General features: G+C 64.9%; 1 protein-coding gene across 3 annotated transcripts; it reads left to right on the plus strand.

Annotated features, from left to right (window-relative positions):
• Window positions 1-720: 720 nt before the first annotated feature.
• On the plus strand, window positions 721-11,461 carry GCGR (glucagon receptor). 3 transcript variants are annotated; one of them, XM_040582260.1, is made up of 14 exons: window positions 721-1,335; window positions 7,802-7,963; window positions 8,266-8,362; window positions 8,506-8,613; window positions 8,838-8,959; window positions 9,048-9,154; window positions 9,332-9,485; window positions 9,550-9,709; window positions 9,792-9,852; window positions 10,097-10,166; window positions 10,329-10,417; window positions 10,513-10,651; window positions 10,772-10,813; window positions 10,906-11,461. In XM_040582260.1, the coding sequence occupies exons 1-14, from the start codon at window positions 736-738 to the stop codon at window positions 11,200-11,202; spliced, it is 2,208 nt and encodes a 735-aa protein (XP_040438194.1). In that variant the 5' UTR covers window positions 721-735; the 3' UTR covers window positions 11,203-11,461. The 3 variants fall into 3 exon arrangements, with proteins under 3 accessions (XP_040438194.1, XP_040438196.1, XP_040438197.1); XM_040582262.1 differs by having other exon boundaries at window positions 9,589-9,709; XM_040582263.1 differs by lacking the exon at window positions 7,802-7,963.
• Window positions 11,462-15,595: the final 4,134 nt, after the last annotated feature.

A 15,595-nucleotide genomic window follows, 5' to 3' on the forward strand; every position in this document is an offset into this window, starting at 1 on the left:
TCTCTGAGCACTGGAAAACGAGAGGCCTCAGGACTATCGGCAGCCTGTTGCCAGCGGTGTTTGCACTCGAGTAGCTGGCTGGCCCCTCCTGAGCTCATCCTGCCCTCTGCCCAGGCCTGTCCCCCGCCCCGGGGTAGCATGCCAAGCCCCAGGCCCTGCTGCCTCGGGGGGCTCCCCACAGGTCATCCCTTTGCCCACACCAGGCAGGGCTGGGGGCCTCTGATCCTTCCCACTGCCACAGCCACCTCCTGACCCAGAGGGGTGTGAGGGCTGTCTCCAGGGGGGCAGCCGTGGGTCTGACCCCCTCTTGGTGCTGGCAGGGCACCTGCAAGCCCCAGTGTGTGCCTAGGTGGCCCAGACCCTCTGTCTGCACCCACGGGACATCCAGCGCACGGGTGGCTGAGCGGAGCAGGAACCTGGTGCGGGGGGTCCGGGTGGGAGGATGCTCTGTGTCCCTGAGCTGCCACCGCCCGCACAGCCGCCACGGCCGTCGGCCCACAGGTGGGCTGCTGGCACCCCCGCGGCCGGGAGACCTGTCCAGGCCACGCTTCAGCCCCACACCCGGGGGTCGGGGGCGGGGCCCAGGGCGCTCGCTGCCGGGTGTGCGCGTGCCCGACCGTGCAGCAGCGGGACTGCCCGCGGCTGACACGGACTCGCCACCGCCGGCCGGACCGAGGGGGTGGCGGCGGCTCCCGGCTGCGTGGCTGCAGTGTGCCCGGGCGCGCGAGCGGGGCGATGACGCCGGGAAACGACTCCGGGGAACCCCCCCGGGACTGCCGGGGAGACCCGGGGCCCCGCCGCCTCGCTGGCGCCGGGAGATCCCGCCGGCTCCCGGCAGGGGCTGCAGCGGACCCCCGGAGCCGCGGGAACCCCTGTCCCGCTCCTTTGGGGGGTCGGTGCGGGCCGGCTGCACGCACCGTTCCGCCCGCCCCGTCCCCGCCGGCGAGCCGAGCCGGTGGCCGGGCGCGGGGCGAAGCCGGTGGCGGGGACAAGCGGCGGCGGCCGCGCAGCTCCCGGGTGCGGCCGCCGGTGATGCGGTGCCGCAGGGGCAACGCCGCGCCGTGCCCAGCGCCGAGCACCCGGGACCGGCGGCTACGGGTGGGGCGGGGGTCACCGGGCTGCGCCCCCCCCGGGCTGACGGGAGGAGAGGGCCGGCGGGACGCGGCTCCTCGCCCGCGGTCCCTCCCCCCGCGCCGGTCCCTCCCCTCCAGCCGCCACAGCCGCCGCCACCGCGGCTCCGGCAAAAGTTTTTGCCGGAGCGGCCGAGCGCGCCGGTCCCGGTCCCCGTCAGCACCGAGATGCGCCCGGGAGCGGCCGCGAGCCCAGCCCCGACAGGTATGGGGAAGGAGGGAGGGGTGGGGGGGAGTGGAGCGCCCGTCCCCGCGGTCTCGGGGCTCCCCGTCCGGCGGGATGCCGCCCGCCCCGTCGCGTTGGATGTGGAGCCGGGTCGCAGCTGCGCATCCCCGGGGCCGCGGCTTGATCCCCCGGGAGTCCGGGGCAGCAGCTCCCGGAGCCGTCCGGTGCTGGGCGTCGGCCGCGGTGTGGCTGAGCCCCTCGGCAAGGGGTGTCCTGGGCCGGGGAGGTCCCAGCTGGGCTGTGCCCGTTCCCCCCTGAGCCGCTGCCTCGGGCGTCCCTGGGGAGGGGCTCTGGCCTTGGGCATCACGGCACCCCCGGGTGCTGCCGTGGCTGTTGTGAGGCCCAGGCAAGTGATACCAGCCGGGCTCTGGCGCACTGGGAGCATCTCCTGGAGAAGCCCCTCGCTGGGATGGTGCCCGTTGGGTCTCCCTGCTGCGGGCACAGCAGTGCCTGCAGGTTTCTTTTCGAGGGGCAGAAGCAGGGGACGCTTTTCCAGCCTTCCCAGCACTCCCCAAGCTCTCCGGGTGTTGCAGGAGCCCATTGCGAGTGCCCTTTGTGACTCTGTCCCAAGCTCTGCTGTGTCAACACGGTGTTGGTAAATGGCTTTGTTTAACCAGGACATGTTGGGTATGTGACCTTGCCGCCCTCGTCGTTGCAAGCGCATCTCCAAAGCAGCTGCCGCGATCCCCTCTGCCTGGCGCTGTGCTTCCCAGCCCGGCTGCTCCCTCAGGGTGGCAAAGGAGAGGGGGGCACGCTGGCGTCAGGGCAGCTCCCCTCAAGCTGCAGTGGCTGGACGGGCAGAGGACGGGGCATTCTGCTGCTGCCCAGCCAACGGTGCCGAGCGTGCGTCCGCACCCTGTAATTCAGCCGCCTTGCCCCACACAGTGCTCAGCAGCACGTGTTGTGGGTGTCCTGACCCATGCCAAATTCGGTGCTTGCCCCTGTGATTTCCTTGGCTTTATCTGTGCATCAGCAGGAAAATTTAGGACCTGCAGGACCCCTCCTCGGCATGTTAGTGCTGCCCTAGCTGCCAGCTCTGTCCCTTCCCACCAATCCCTGATCTGTTCTGCATGCTGCGGTGCAGATTTTTTTTAATGTTCTGTTGCCTGGAGAGGGGAAAAGAGAGAAGGCTGAACAGAAAAAAGGCAAAATGTGGATTAAAAATACTTAATGAAAAAATGTGACCGTAAGCCCTAATCAGCAGTGCAGGGCTGAGACCAGCCACCAAGCACAGCACTGCTCCATGCACCTTGCTGTGCCGGGCAGGGGCAGGATCTGGGCAAGCCAGATGCAGGGGGTATGGGGTGGTCACTCTGCTCTGTCCCCCTGTGCTCCTCCATTGTATCTGCCCCGTCCTGAGTCCTGTCCTGGCCCTGGCCCTGCCCTGGCCAGAGCCCCGTCCTTGTTTACCCCAGCTCAGGAGCTCTGAGGAACATGGCTGCAAGCAGCAAGCACCAGTGGACGGCTGGGCACAAGTGCCACCCCATGACACCTCCTGCCTCCGGCACAGCTGGTGGCTGGCCATGCCCAGGTGCTGCGGGAGCCTTGGGACAGGGAGGGACCATGCCAGGACCCCTTCCAGGATGAGCTGCTGTGTGCAATGTCCCTTGCACATCTGCACCTCAGCAGCGTCAGCTTTGGGCTTGCTGCCTGGGGGGGGTACCGGGAGGTTGTCCCCAGCTCCATGATGACCACAGCATTCATTTGCAACACGAGCTGTTCTGGGGAGGCGGGTGCTGAGCTCCCAGTCCATGCATGCATGCACACACACACGCCTGTCTGTGCTGACCTTTACCTTGGCTTTTCCCAGTCCTGTGCTTCCCCTGTGACATGCTAACCACACGTGTCATGCCTTGTCTCCTGTGCCATCCTCCTGTGCTTCATGGATTTTTGTGCAAAGTGAACAAGAAAAACCCCTTTCCCCAAGCCAGGACCGAGGTGCTGTGTGGCTCAGCATCCCCTTGCCAGAGCCTGCCAGGCAGCAAGGCTATTTGACCCCTACCCAGCTGTGCTTGCAGACGGCATTCCCTCTTTGGTACTGGGCAGCTGTGGAAGGTGTTCTTGGCCATCCCTTTCGGTAGCAAGGCAGTCATGGAGATGATGCAAAGAGTTTGTCCTGTTTGCATCCTGTGTTGCTGTTGACGAAAATGCTGTCGGGGTTGGTTTAGGTTTTCTTGGTCCAAAGTGACACAGAATCTGACATTGTTGGTGCCTGGTGACGTCGGCTCTATCTGTGTAACACTGCTCAGCGTTTCCATAATCATGTAACTGTGCAAACGAGCTGCGGTCTTGCAGCATGAGGGCTGCTCCAGGCAGTTCAGCTGTTCCTCTGCTGCCAAAGTTCCTGGTACTCGTTTCACGGGGGAGGACTGGAGCAGTCGTGGGTCACAGGTGGGTCGTGGGAGGCATCCTGAGCTCGGGACAGGGACACAGCGTAGGGTGTGGATCAGACCTCCCAGGCCTCCCTACTGCCGCCATCTCCCCCCACCACTTGCCCTGCTTGCTGTGGTCCTGGGTGGAAAGTGGAGCAGCATCTGCAGGGCCAGGCTCGCTCTGGCATTGCATCAGCTCTGGCCCTGCACCGTCCCCTCCCCTGCCAAGTGCCAAAGCCCCTGCCGTGCTGGCTTGTAGCTCTGAGCTCAAAGCCAAAGCCAGCCGTGGAAAGCACTGCATTAGTGCACTGGGGGCTAACCCCTGTGTCTGGAGGGCGTGCAGCCCCCCGCACCGCCTCCAGCAAGTGGTGTGTTGGGCGCAGGGCTGCGCTTACAGGGAGTCCATGCTCCCAGCCCAGTTCCGTGGAGGGACCAGGCTGCCTTGGGCTGTGCCAGCTTCCCGGCACTTGTGCAGTGCTATGACTGTGCCCGGGTGCTTCTGGGTCACGTTGCATATGCCCATGAGTGTCCCCACGGAGGATTCGCCGAGCTGCTGATCCATGTGGCAATCAGCCGCAGTGATCCCAGATGTGGATCTCATTCCCTTGCACGTGTGATGGCAGCTAGAGCTGGGTGCCAGCTGGACGGGCCAGGGCAGCAAAATCCCCAGGGGAAGCCGACCTGGACAGGAGGAGGAGAGCGCCTCTCCCCCAGGCAGGGTTGGGCACTCAGTTGTCCATGGGGGTCCACGCCAGCACAGAGCTGCTGTCAGACAGCACAGAGGCTGCATACCCATGGGTGGGGGGACAAAATCCTGACACAAGCCTGTTCCCATCCATTCCCTATGGCTTGGTACGATGCCACAGCAGTGGCAGCAGCCCAACAGTGCAGCATGCCCTGGTGCTCAGCTCACCCCATCCCCCCCCCCCAGGCTGTGCACCCAGCCCCCTACCTGCCAGCACACCCTGGGCCGATGGCTGCCACAGGGCCAGGGGCCACAGGGAAGCTGGTCAGGGGGGAGAGCGGGTTCTTGCTTTGCCCCCACCGCTGCAGGAGTTGGCACCACTGGCTTGGGAAGGGCTCAGCGCACAAACACAGGCACCAGTGACCTCCCCACTCCCCCCACGCAAGGGCAGATGATGGCGCTTGTGTCTGACACCTCTGGACCCCCAGCACTAGGGCTGCTGGCATTGACCCCTTCCCTGTGTAGGTGCAGCTGTCCAGGGGCCGATTCCTCTTTCTTCCTCTCCTGTCACAGGCGTGAGGTCTCCCCTTTGTGGCTGCAGCAGTGGAGCAGCGCTGGGTGTTTGCAGCCCAGCCTCCGTGGGAGTCAGCAGCCGCAGAGCTGTGACACAGGAACACATCACATTGCCTAATGCCAGCGTGGGGCAAAAGTCCCCTGTGCACCCACTGCAGCATGGCACAGCCCCAGCAGATGCACCCACTTGCATGCTGGGCAACCTCTACTCAGTGCCTACGGCTCAGCGTGGCGGGGAGGCCCCCCAAAGCCTGGCCCAGCTGGGTGCTAGGTGCCGGGGCAGGAAAATGCGGCACCGGGAGCTGGTCGGGCACACCAGGGTGAGGGGAGGTGGTGACATGGAGTCGAGGCACCCCAAAGGTGCTGCCTCTGGCAGTGGGCATGGCTGAGAGGGGCTCTGGCACCAGCGGCCATGGCATCTCCAGCCAGCAGCGACCACTACTCTGAGCACTGCAGGCACTGATGCTGGGCAGTGCCAGCTCCCAGGGAGGTGCTCAGTGCTGCTGGTGGTCCAAGCCACCCCAGACCTCACCATTGCCACTGTGGAGGGCCCCCACTCCTTCCCTGCTACTGCCCATCTGCGGCGAACCAGGGACAAGTGGTCCACAGCTACTCCTGCACGCCCACGTGTCTGCTGGAAATAGCCTGCATCACTGAGAGCGTGCCATGGGCTGGCCGTGCTGCCGGGGGTCCCTTGCATCACAGGAGTGGGGGGCTGGTGCGGGGCTGTGGCTGTGGGCAGCTGGGGCAAAGGGCCCAGGCAGGGCCCCGCTGTGCCGGGGGGAGCCCCGTGCTGGAGGCCAGGAGTGTGACGGCCGCATGCGCCAGGACCCCTCACCCAGTGCAGCCTGCCCAGCTTGGCTGCAGCAGGGCCCGGGGGAGCTGCTGCCAGCCCGGGGGGAGTCTGGGGCAGAGGCCTCCCCACTGCTAAATCCCATCGCAGGCAGCTAAAAATAGCGACACCTCTGCCCCAGAGCTGACTCCTGGGCTGCACAGAGGGGCTGGCAGCGAATCGCTGCTGACCCACCGTGCCAGGAGCAGCACTGCCTCTTGGGCTGGGATGCTCGGGGCAGGGGCTGGGCACCGGGGCCTTCCCACAGGGCTGGGTGGTGGGTGGCAGCAGGATGGGGCAGGTGGGGATGCTGTGTGGGGCTGGTGGGGTGACAAAGGAGAGGGATGCTGACGTGGGGCTGGCATGGAGACGAGGACAGGGATGCTGGCATGGGACTGGTGGGGTGACAAGGACAGGGACGCTGTGTGGGGCTGGCATGGGGACGAGGACAGGGATGCTGGCATGGGACTGGTGGGGTGACAAGGACAGGGATGCTAGTGTGGGGTTAGTGGGGTAACAAGGACAGGGATGTTGGTGTGGGCAGGTGGCCAGTGGGCTCCTACTGAAGGTCCCTGTTCCCAGAGCCCACCCAGTGAGGACTGTCCCAGGAGACAGTTCCTTCTGTCCTAGGAGTGTCTAAATAAGGCACGCGTCGGCAGGTCCAGCTCCGGGAGCTGCATCTGGAGCCCCACACTGATTAATGAGCTTCTCAGGCAGCTGCTTGCGACATGGCGAGTGGGTCTGCATGGAGGAAACGCGACTTTCCCAGGGATAAAAATAGGCATGGGCAGAGCGGCGAGCCCTGGGAGCAGTGGCTGGCTGGGGAGCGTGGCGCTCCGGCGGGTGCCTGGTGGGGAAGCTGGGGGAATGATGCTGTAGTGTCTGTAGTGGCACTAGCACTGCTGTCTGTCCTGTCCCGTCCCCGCAGCTCAGCTGCTGGCACCCCACATGGCTGTGCCGTGGGGCTGCCACCAGAATGGCCCCTTGTCGGAAGAGCTGAAATCCTGCTCAGGAGCCCCATAACCGGCTTAGGGGGATGGAGGGAATTACAGCTCCTCGTGAGCCAGGCTTTGTGTGGGAGTTCCCGGGCACCGTGTCAGACAAGGCACCATGTTGCTCGCCTGAGCTGGGGGTGATGGAGCCACAGTGGCAGGGCCAGGCAGAGCTGGTCCTGGGGCCATGGCAGCCCCGCGGGTTGAGCCAGGGATCCCTGCGGGTTAATGGTTAACTGCTGCAGGGCTGGCAGCCATCCCTGTCCCTGCCTGGTGGGGCTGCTGTCAGCTCCCTGGCCACCTCCATCCCTGGGTGGGTGCCACCACCGGCGAGACCTGCAGGGCCAGGACCAGGCTCCTTCCACCACTGGAAGCAGATCTGAAATCGGTGCTGCCCAAGCGGCAGCGGCGTGGAGGCAGTGGGGAGGGGAGGCAGCCCAGGCACCAGCCCTTGCCCTAAGAAGATGCTTAGGCGTGAGGAGGGGTCCTGCTGGCCACCAGGGGTCCTGGGGTCTCAGGGATCAGCACCCATGTGCAGCTGAGCACCAGCACCAGTGTGGGGCGACCCCCTACCTGGGTCTGTGCACAAGGACGTCAGGGGCCATGTTGCCTTAGGGAGGTGCGAGGGTCTGCCCTGTGCAGGGGTGGTGTCCTGCACGTGGCTGCGTTCTGGCCACGCAGGAGCTGGGGTGTTTGGCTCAGTGGGCGGAGGTGTGGCATGGCCACAGTTCCAGCGCTGTCCTGGGGAGCGAACGGCAGGTACTCAGCAGCTGATCTGCCTCGCGGGAAAACGCACAAACAAACAGCTGAACGGTAAAGCCAGTCAGGGTCGGGTGAGGACGGGGACAGGAGCATGGCGCCGTGACCAGGGCCGGCTCTGTGCCGGGGTGGCCTCCCTTCCAGTGCCCGCCTGCACTGGGCCATGCGTGCCCTGGCTCAGCCCTGGACAGGTCCTGCCGCCTGCGCCCCCATGACCTGGTGTCTCGTGCAGGGTCACCCGTGCTCCATGGCCCTCGCTGCCAGGGCAGAGGAGCTGCTGAGGGCTGGTAGGAAGGCAGGTGCCCTGTACTGCTCCCCATGCAGCTTGCAGCCCGGTGGAGGGATGTCCCGGCCACGTCTCCTCAGCTTCCTGCTGCTGCTGCTCTGCTGCCAGGTAAGGATGGGACGTCCCACATGGTGGGGCTCTGTCCCACCACTCGGTCTGCTGCCAACCCCTGAGCTGCCGGTGGGCCACCCTTGCCTGCAGCAGCTCCTCACCACGGCATGTGGTGCAGCAGCCGGTGCCCTCTCCTGCCTGCCCTGCCATCCACATGGCATGGCGCAGCATGGCACAGCACAGCATGGCACTGCATGGCAAGGCACTGCATGGCGTGTCAGCCTGCACTCACCCATGCCTGTCCTGGAGCGTCCCAGAGCTGGGGGGCAGGGTGCAGTGATGCTCCCCTGTGCCCCCAGGGCCCCTCTGCCCAGATCACAGATTACCTCTTTGAGAGCTGGAAGGCATACAGTGAGGAGTGCCAGCGCAACATGAGCCGCCTGCCCGCGCCCACAGGTGAGAGCCAGTGCGGGTCCCTGTGGGACAGGGACCAGGGCCAGAGGGGCCGGCGTGGGGTCTGGCGCCTGGCTGCCTTCGTGGGTGTGGGTGAGGCCGAGGGTGGCACCGCGTAGGTGGCACCGTGTCCTGTCCCTCTGCAGAGCTGGTCTGTAACCGCACCTTCGACAAGTTCTCCTGCTGGCCTGACACACTGCCCAACAGGACTGCCAGTGTCCCCTGCCCCTGGTTCCTGCCCTGGTACCAGAAAGGTAATGGTCGAGGTGGTGCGTGTGTGCATGGGGGTGTGCACGTGGGTCAGTGTGCATGCGTGTGGGTGTGCATGTGCATCGGTGTGCATGCGTGTGGGTGTGCCTGTATGCTGTGTGCACACACGTGTGTGCATGTACTGCTCCAGGCGGTCACAGCCGGGCAGCACACCATGCCAGTGGTGGCTGTGGGGCCCGGCACACCCCGTTGCCTGCTCCTCTCGCAGTGAAGCACAGACATGTCTTCAAGACCTGCGGGCCAGATGGGCAGTGGGTAATGGGCCCCCAGGGACAGTCCCTGCGCAATGCCACGCAGTGTGAGCTGGACGCAGAGGATCTGAAGGTGCAGGTGGGTGAGCTGGGGGGCAGCCAATGTGGGGCTCCTTGCCCTACGTGCCCTGCCTTGCCCTGCCCTCACTTTCTCCCTCCCTCTCCAGGAAAACTTTGCCAAGACCTACGGCAGCTTCAAGGTGATGTACACTGTGGGGTACTCAGTGTCACTGTGTGCACTGCTCCTCGCCCTGGCCCTGCTGCTGGGCTTCAGGTAGGGGTGTGGGCATGGCTGCCCGGCTGGGGGGCAGGTGCGTGCCATTCCAGGGGGCAGGAGATGGGGGGCCGGCAGAACCTGTGCTAGGAGCCCAGGGGCAGGAGATGGGGGGCAGGTGGGGGCCATGGCCAGGGTCTGGGCACAGACACTGACAGCAGCTCCCCGTGTCTGCAGCAAGCTGCACTGCATGAGGAACTACATCCACATGAACCTCTTCGCCTCCTTCATCCTGAAGGGTGTCTCCGTGCTGGTCATCGACGCCCTCCTCAAGACCCACTACAGCGACAAGATTGACGACTACAATGTGCACATCTGGCTGAGCGACGAGGTGAGTGGCGGGGCTGGTGGGGCCGGGGGCATGGGCTGTGCGTCAGCCCTGACGCTGCCCACAGGCAGCTGCAGGCTGCCGGGCGGCCACGGTCTTCATGCAGTATGGCATCGTGGCCAACTACTGCTGGTTGCTGGTGGAGGGCATCTACCTGCACAACCTCCTGGTGGTGGCCGTCTTCTCTGAGAGGAGCTACTTCACCCTCTACCTGTGCATTGGCTGGGGTGAGTGCAGGCAGGCTGGCTCCCTGTCCCCTGACGCTGTCCCCACCGTGCCTCACCTGCCCCCTGCCCTCCCCCCCTCCAGGAGCGCCCATGCTGTTCCTCATCCCCTGGGTCATCGTAAAGTTCCTCTATGAAAACATCCAGTGAGTACCAGCCCATGCAGCAGGTCTGCAAGTGTGCAGGGCAGGGGTGGGTGCACGTGGGACACACTGAGGCATGGTGGGGATGGTGTGACAGCCCCGGAGAGGCTCCACACCATCACCCCATGCAAGGAGCAGGTTGCCAAGCCATGGCATTTGCTCACCTGGGGCTGCTGATGCCAGGCCAGGCTCTAGCAGCTGCCCAGACAAAAGGCTGCCCAGCAGTCCCCATCCCTGCCCTCTGCAGGTGCTGGACCACCAACAACAACATGGGCTTCTGGTGGATCCTTCGCTTCCCTGTGTTCTTGGCCATCTTGGTGAGTCTGGGGCTGCAGCTCTGCCCACCACAGCTCCTCACGCAGCATCTGCCAGGGCCCCAAGCCTGCTGCCAGGGGGGCTGCCCTGGGCTGGGGCTGAGCTGGCCTGCCTGCCCCTGCCCTGCCTAGCTCTGCCCTTCATGGCTCACCACTCCATTGTAGATCAACTTCTTCATCTTCATCCGCATCATCCAGATCCTCGTCTCCAAGCTCCGTGCGCACCAAATGCGCTACACTGACTACAAGTTCAGGTGGGCTGTGGGCACAGCCCCCGCCCTGCAGGCCTGTGGTGCCTGCGCTGGGGCGTGTGTGTATGCCTTCATGCTGACAGGACCCCTCTACGCAGGCTGGCCAAGTCCACCCTGACACTGATCCCGCTGCTGGGCATCCATGAAGTGGTCTTTGCCTTTGTCACGGATGAGCATGCCCAGGGCACACTGCGCTACGTCAAGCTCTTCTTTGACCTCTTTCTGAGCTCCTTCCAGGTAAGCCCAGCCCCACGCAGGACTGGCCCTCTGCAGAGACCCTCTGTCTCAGGAGGGACCAGACCAGGGCTGGGGTCAGGGTCTGGCCATGCCCCTCACACCTCTCCTCCCCCTGCCCAGGGGATGCTGGTGGCCATCCTCTACTGCTTCGTCAACAAGGAGGTGAGCAGGATGGTGTGGGAGTGGGTAGCTGGTGGGGGGGGGCCTCGGGCAGCCAGTGAGCACGGGGCCACACTGACAGCGGCTGCCCACAGGTGCAGGCAGAACTGCTGAAGAGGTGGCAGCGGTGGAAGCTGGGGAAGGACCTGGCGGAGGAGTACAAGCACACCTACAGCCATGCACCCAGTGCCCGCAATGGTGCCGGCAGCGCCTGCGAGAAGCACCAGCTGGTGAGCGGCTGTGCTAACGGGCTGGGGCGCAGCCCAGTACCTGCGCACCCCGACACCCGCTACCTCGAGAGGACCGGCCGTAGCACCGCTGAGCACCTCCCACTGGGGGACCGGCACCACTGCTACGAGTTCCCTGAGACCACGGCCGAGAGCCACTTCTGAGCCCACAGACAGAGTGGGAGCGCTGTGCCAGCCCCACTGCCACAGGCCAAGCTGGCTGGGGCAGCCACTGCCTCCCCCCCCAGCCCCGTCCTCCTCTGGGCACTGCGCAGGCTGTGTGGGACCCTGCCCACCCCGGTGAGGATGCTGTGCCGTGCCAGATGTGCACGGGACAATGGATGCAGCTGGGCCAGCTGCGGGTGAGGCATGGCGAGCAGGACCTGGACTGCTGTGGGGAGGGGATCTGTGGGGTGGGGGGAATCTGTGTGGGGGTGGCGGGTGGGGGTTCATCCTGTGGTGCTGCCCTCGTGCGCCTTTGAGACCCTTTGCGCAGTGCTGTAATTTATCTGTTGTAACTGTAAATAGGTGTGGGCCCGTGCTGGGCTGCAGGGCCAGCTCTGCCTGCGTGTGCCTCTCTGTCTGGGGTGTGGGGACCAGGGATGCTGTGGCCCCAGACTGCGCCCCCAAGCACCCATGGGTACGCATGGGGAGCTGGGCCGCCCGGCATGGATGGGCTGCACCAGAAGACTGTTCTGCTGCCTGCCCCACAGCCCTGCTGCCTGCCCTGCTGCCTGCTGCTGCCTGCCCCACAGCCCCACGCAGGTGAGTGAGGCAGCAGCCACTGCCGCTCTGCCGGGGCTCCAGCTCCCCGCCAGCACACACTCTCCTCTGGCTGCTAATTGGCTCTGTCCTCTCACTGCCAGCAGCCCTTAATTAAATCATTTGGCTCTGCCCGCTGGCACCCCAGCTCTCCTGGGAGCTGGCCCAGGCCACCGGCTGGGCAGCCGCTGCTGGCAGCTCTGCCCAGTGTGAGCAGCACCATGGGGTGCGGGGCAGTGGGTGCCCCTGTGCCACAGGCCCACCGCTTGGCTGCCCGTGGTGGGGAGGGAGCTGGGCGAGCCAGTACCCTAAGAGGCTTGTGCTGCGCACATGAGTGCTAAGCCCGGATGCCGCGGCTTTGGGCACCACAATCGTCTGGTGTGCAGGGATTAGGCATGTGCATGTCCCCAGCAGGGGACACCCTAGCTGACAGCCAGCCGCCCTGCTGTGACCCCCTGCCACCCATGGGCCCTGGGTCAGGACACTGCCTGTCACCCAGAGTGGCCAGCCCTGCCTGGTCCCAAGCAGATGATGAGTCCCGGCTGTCTGGACCTCATACGCAGCCCGGCACAGGGTATGTGATGAGCGGGGCGAACACTTGGAGCTGTGCCCCAGCAGCCATCGGCAGCCCCATGCAGTAAACAGTAGCGCTGGGCTGCCCACCAAATCCTACCCTGCCCCAGCATCACCTGCACTGTCATGGCTCCAGGCATGCCCACCCACGCAGGATGGCATGAGGGACAGCAGCAGCCACACTGTCTGTCTGGAGGGTGGGTGGTCCCAGACCACTGCGAGGGCGTCAGCGAGGCTGGCCATGGCACCAGGAGGGCATGCCCGCAGTGCCGGCCCTGGCTGCTCAGCGCCACGCCAAGCACGCAGTAATTTTCCTCTGTTTACTTGACAACTCGCCGCCTGCCCCAGCCGAGTGGGGAGCCGGTATCTGGGGGCCAGTGCTTGCAGGCAGCGAGGACGTGGGACGGAGGGGTCTGGCCACCGGGACGGGAGCTGTGAGGCTGTGGCAGCAGTGCCGTGGGGCAGCGCACTGCTGTGGGGCTGAGCAGGCAAGGAGAGGGGAGCGCAGGGGTCGGGGTCTGCCTGGGCCCCCAGGTGCAGGGACTGGGACGGGGATGGGGAGGGGGACAGGGACAGACCCTGCCCAGAGCCACCGTGCCGGAGCTGGCCAGGGCAGCCCCCACGGCCCGCTGCCGTCACTGCGGCCTCCTGAAGTGGTAACGAGCCTAATTGAGGCAAATTGCTAGAGCACGAAGCGGTTTCTGGGAAGGTAAATATGGCCATCGCCCGGCGCCGGGCCCTGCGCCTGTTGCTGCAGTGTTGCCATGGAAACATCCCACTGTCATCTGCCGTGACACCCTGCCGGAGCCAGGCTGGCCCCACGGCATCAAAGGCACCAGACGCCCAGACCCTGCCCAGGAGGGCTGATGTGCAGTGCCAGGGTCCCACATCCGCCACAGTGTGATGGGGACCCCCGGCCAGCCTGCAGGCTGTCCCTGTGTCCTCTGTGGCTGTGCCCCACAGCCCCATGGTCCCCTGTCCCCCACACAGCCCCTCGTCGTGCCCTGCCATCCTGCCCGCAGGTTGGGTCTGGCACCCCAAGGGGTCTGTGTTGGTGGCGGCAGATCCCCATCCCCATCCCTGTCCTTGTTGGGGCTGGCCGGGGGTCAGAGCTGGCAGCACCAGGCACAGCCCCAAGCAGGGATGGTGTCTGCCGGTGGGCAGCAGCCTCGTGCAAGCACCAGATGTCTGCCTGTGCCAGGGCCCATTGGAGCACATCCCTGCAGCACCTGCTGCCAGCCTGGCTGCCACCCCGAAGCTGGGGCACTGCCTATGCCACAGGGCTGAGTCTGCAGCCCCTGTGCACTGGTTGTCCCCTCAGTGCTCCGGCTAGCAGCTCCCACCTGTGGCCAGTGGCTCCCCAGCATATATGGACCCCCCCAGGACACACGGGGGTGGAAGAAGCTGTCTGTGCCCCTTGCCCCGGGGACCCTGCTGGGGCCACAGTGAAAACTGGGGCTGGGGGACCCCTTCCTGCTGTGGCCTGTCACTGCCCACAGTGGCCGTCACCTCTGCGTGCACCCTGACAGCACCCTGGGGTGCACAGCCTGCACAATGTGCACACACACGGGCACAGACCTCATCTGTCTGGTGGGAGCCGCCTGGTCCCAGTGACCGGTGGAATGAAGACGCTGCCACCAGCCCACATGCCCTAGGCAGAGACTCACTGAATCACAGAATGGGTTGGGTTGGAAGGGACATTTAAAGGTCATCCAGTCCAACCCCAGACACAAGCAGGGACATCTTCAACTGGATCAGGTTGCTCAGAGCCCTGTCCAACATGACCTCGAATGTCTCCAGGGATGGGGCATCTACCACCTCTCTGGGCAGCCTGTGCCAGTGCTGCACCACCCTCAGCACAAAAATTGTTTTTCTTAGAGGTGTCTGGGGGGGGCTGAGGTCTGCTGCAGTGCAAGTCCCTGGCTGTGGGACTAAACCCAAGGCACAGAATGGGGCTGGAGCAATAAATTGCCACCCACTGCCCGACCTGGCCTGCCCGTGGCTGCAGCCAGGCGCCCTGGGGCCACCGCGCCTCACAGGATTACTCCCACTTTATCAAGGGAATTGAGCACCACAAATTGGTCTTCTAAGTAGATTCTGCCTGCTGCCATTCCCTCTTCCCACTGCTTAATTCAATGATACAACACATACCTCTCTTCCTCCCACCATTTAATCTAATGATAAGCACCATATCCGAGTCACAGGGAAAATAATCCCTTGTCGAGTTTGATTTTTATAGGCAAACAGCCTGATTTCTCTGGCCTGCAGCCTCCCCCTCTTGCAGGGGCACCCCACCGCCACCTGACTTCCACACTTGTGCGCCACCTTACAACCCTCACCACTGGTTTGTTATTAGTCTTCATAAAAATTGCCTGTTTATAGAATGATTTTTGTATGACATTTCATTAGAGTTTGAGCTACTGCTTTGTCTCCAGCTTTACAGTGCCCAAGCCAACAGAAAAACAAGGCAGAGGTCGGCGGGGTCGGGCTGCAGGAACCCCGGTACATGCCTTGGGGGGTTGGGAATACTGCTGCAGCCCCCAGGACAGCCCTAGCAGAGATCTGCAGCATGGGTGCAGCCGCAGGGAACAGTGCCGGGTTCTGCAGCAGCTGGCCAGCAGCCTGCCTGGCCCGGAGAGGGAGAGGGGCACCGCAGAGCCTGTCTCACACCAGGCTGTGAGCCTGGCCAGGCACAGGCAGAGACGGCTCTGCCCGGCATCGGAGCGCTGAGCCAGCCCACTGCAGCTCTCCGTGCTGGAGCCCAGGGGCACAACCTGCAGACAAGCTGCTCGGCGGCTGCTGCGGTTCAGCTGTGCCAGCAGCGCAGGGCCAGCTCCCGGCGTGTCTGGGCAGCTCTTGCCGATGTGGGCAGCCCTGTCCCGCTCCCCTTCCCCCCCCGCCCCCCCCCCCCCCCGGGCACTGCACCACGGGGGTCCCCCAGCCAGCTGGCTGGGATGGGGCACTTTCCTCCGGCACTGCCGGTCCCACTGGAGCCCCTTCCCGTCCCCTCAGGACACACAGCTCCGGATGCACTCAGGGGTTCAAGCCAGTTCGGCCACACTCATCTGCCATGCTGCTCAGACATGGGGCACACCACGGGGCCCGTCCTGCCGGAAAAGTCGAAGAAGAACTGGAACAGCCAGTGGTAACCAGCACCTTTTGCCCCTGCTTCCCCAAGGGCACTCACTTCCCACCAGCCACTGGGAAGTGGGGCCTGGCAGCA

Source organism: Falco naumanni, chromosome 1, assembly GCF_017639655.2.
Source record: "Falco naumanni isolate bFalNau1 chromosome 1, bFalNau1.pat, whole genome shotgun sequence".
Lineage (NCBI taxonomy): Eukaryota > Metazoa > Chordata > Aves > Falconiformes > Falconidae > Falco > Falco naumanni.

Coding starts and splice junctions, on each gene's coding strand:
- GCGR (XM_040582260.1), top strand. CDS start 736: ATGACGCCGGGAAACGACTCCGGGGAACCCCCCCGGGACTGCCGGGGA. Junction 9,155..9,331: donor GCCCTGCTGCTGGGCTTCAG/GTAGGGGTGTGG, acceptor CCGTGTCTGCAG/CAAGCTGCACTGCATGAGGA. Junction 9,486..9,549: donor ACATCTGGCTGAGCGACGAG/GTGAGTGGCGGG, acceptor CGCTGCCCACAG/GCAGCTGCAGGCTGCCGGGC.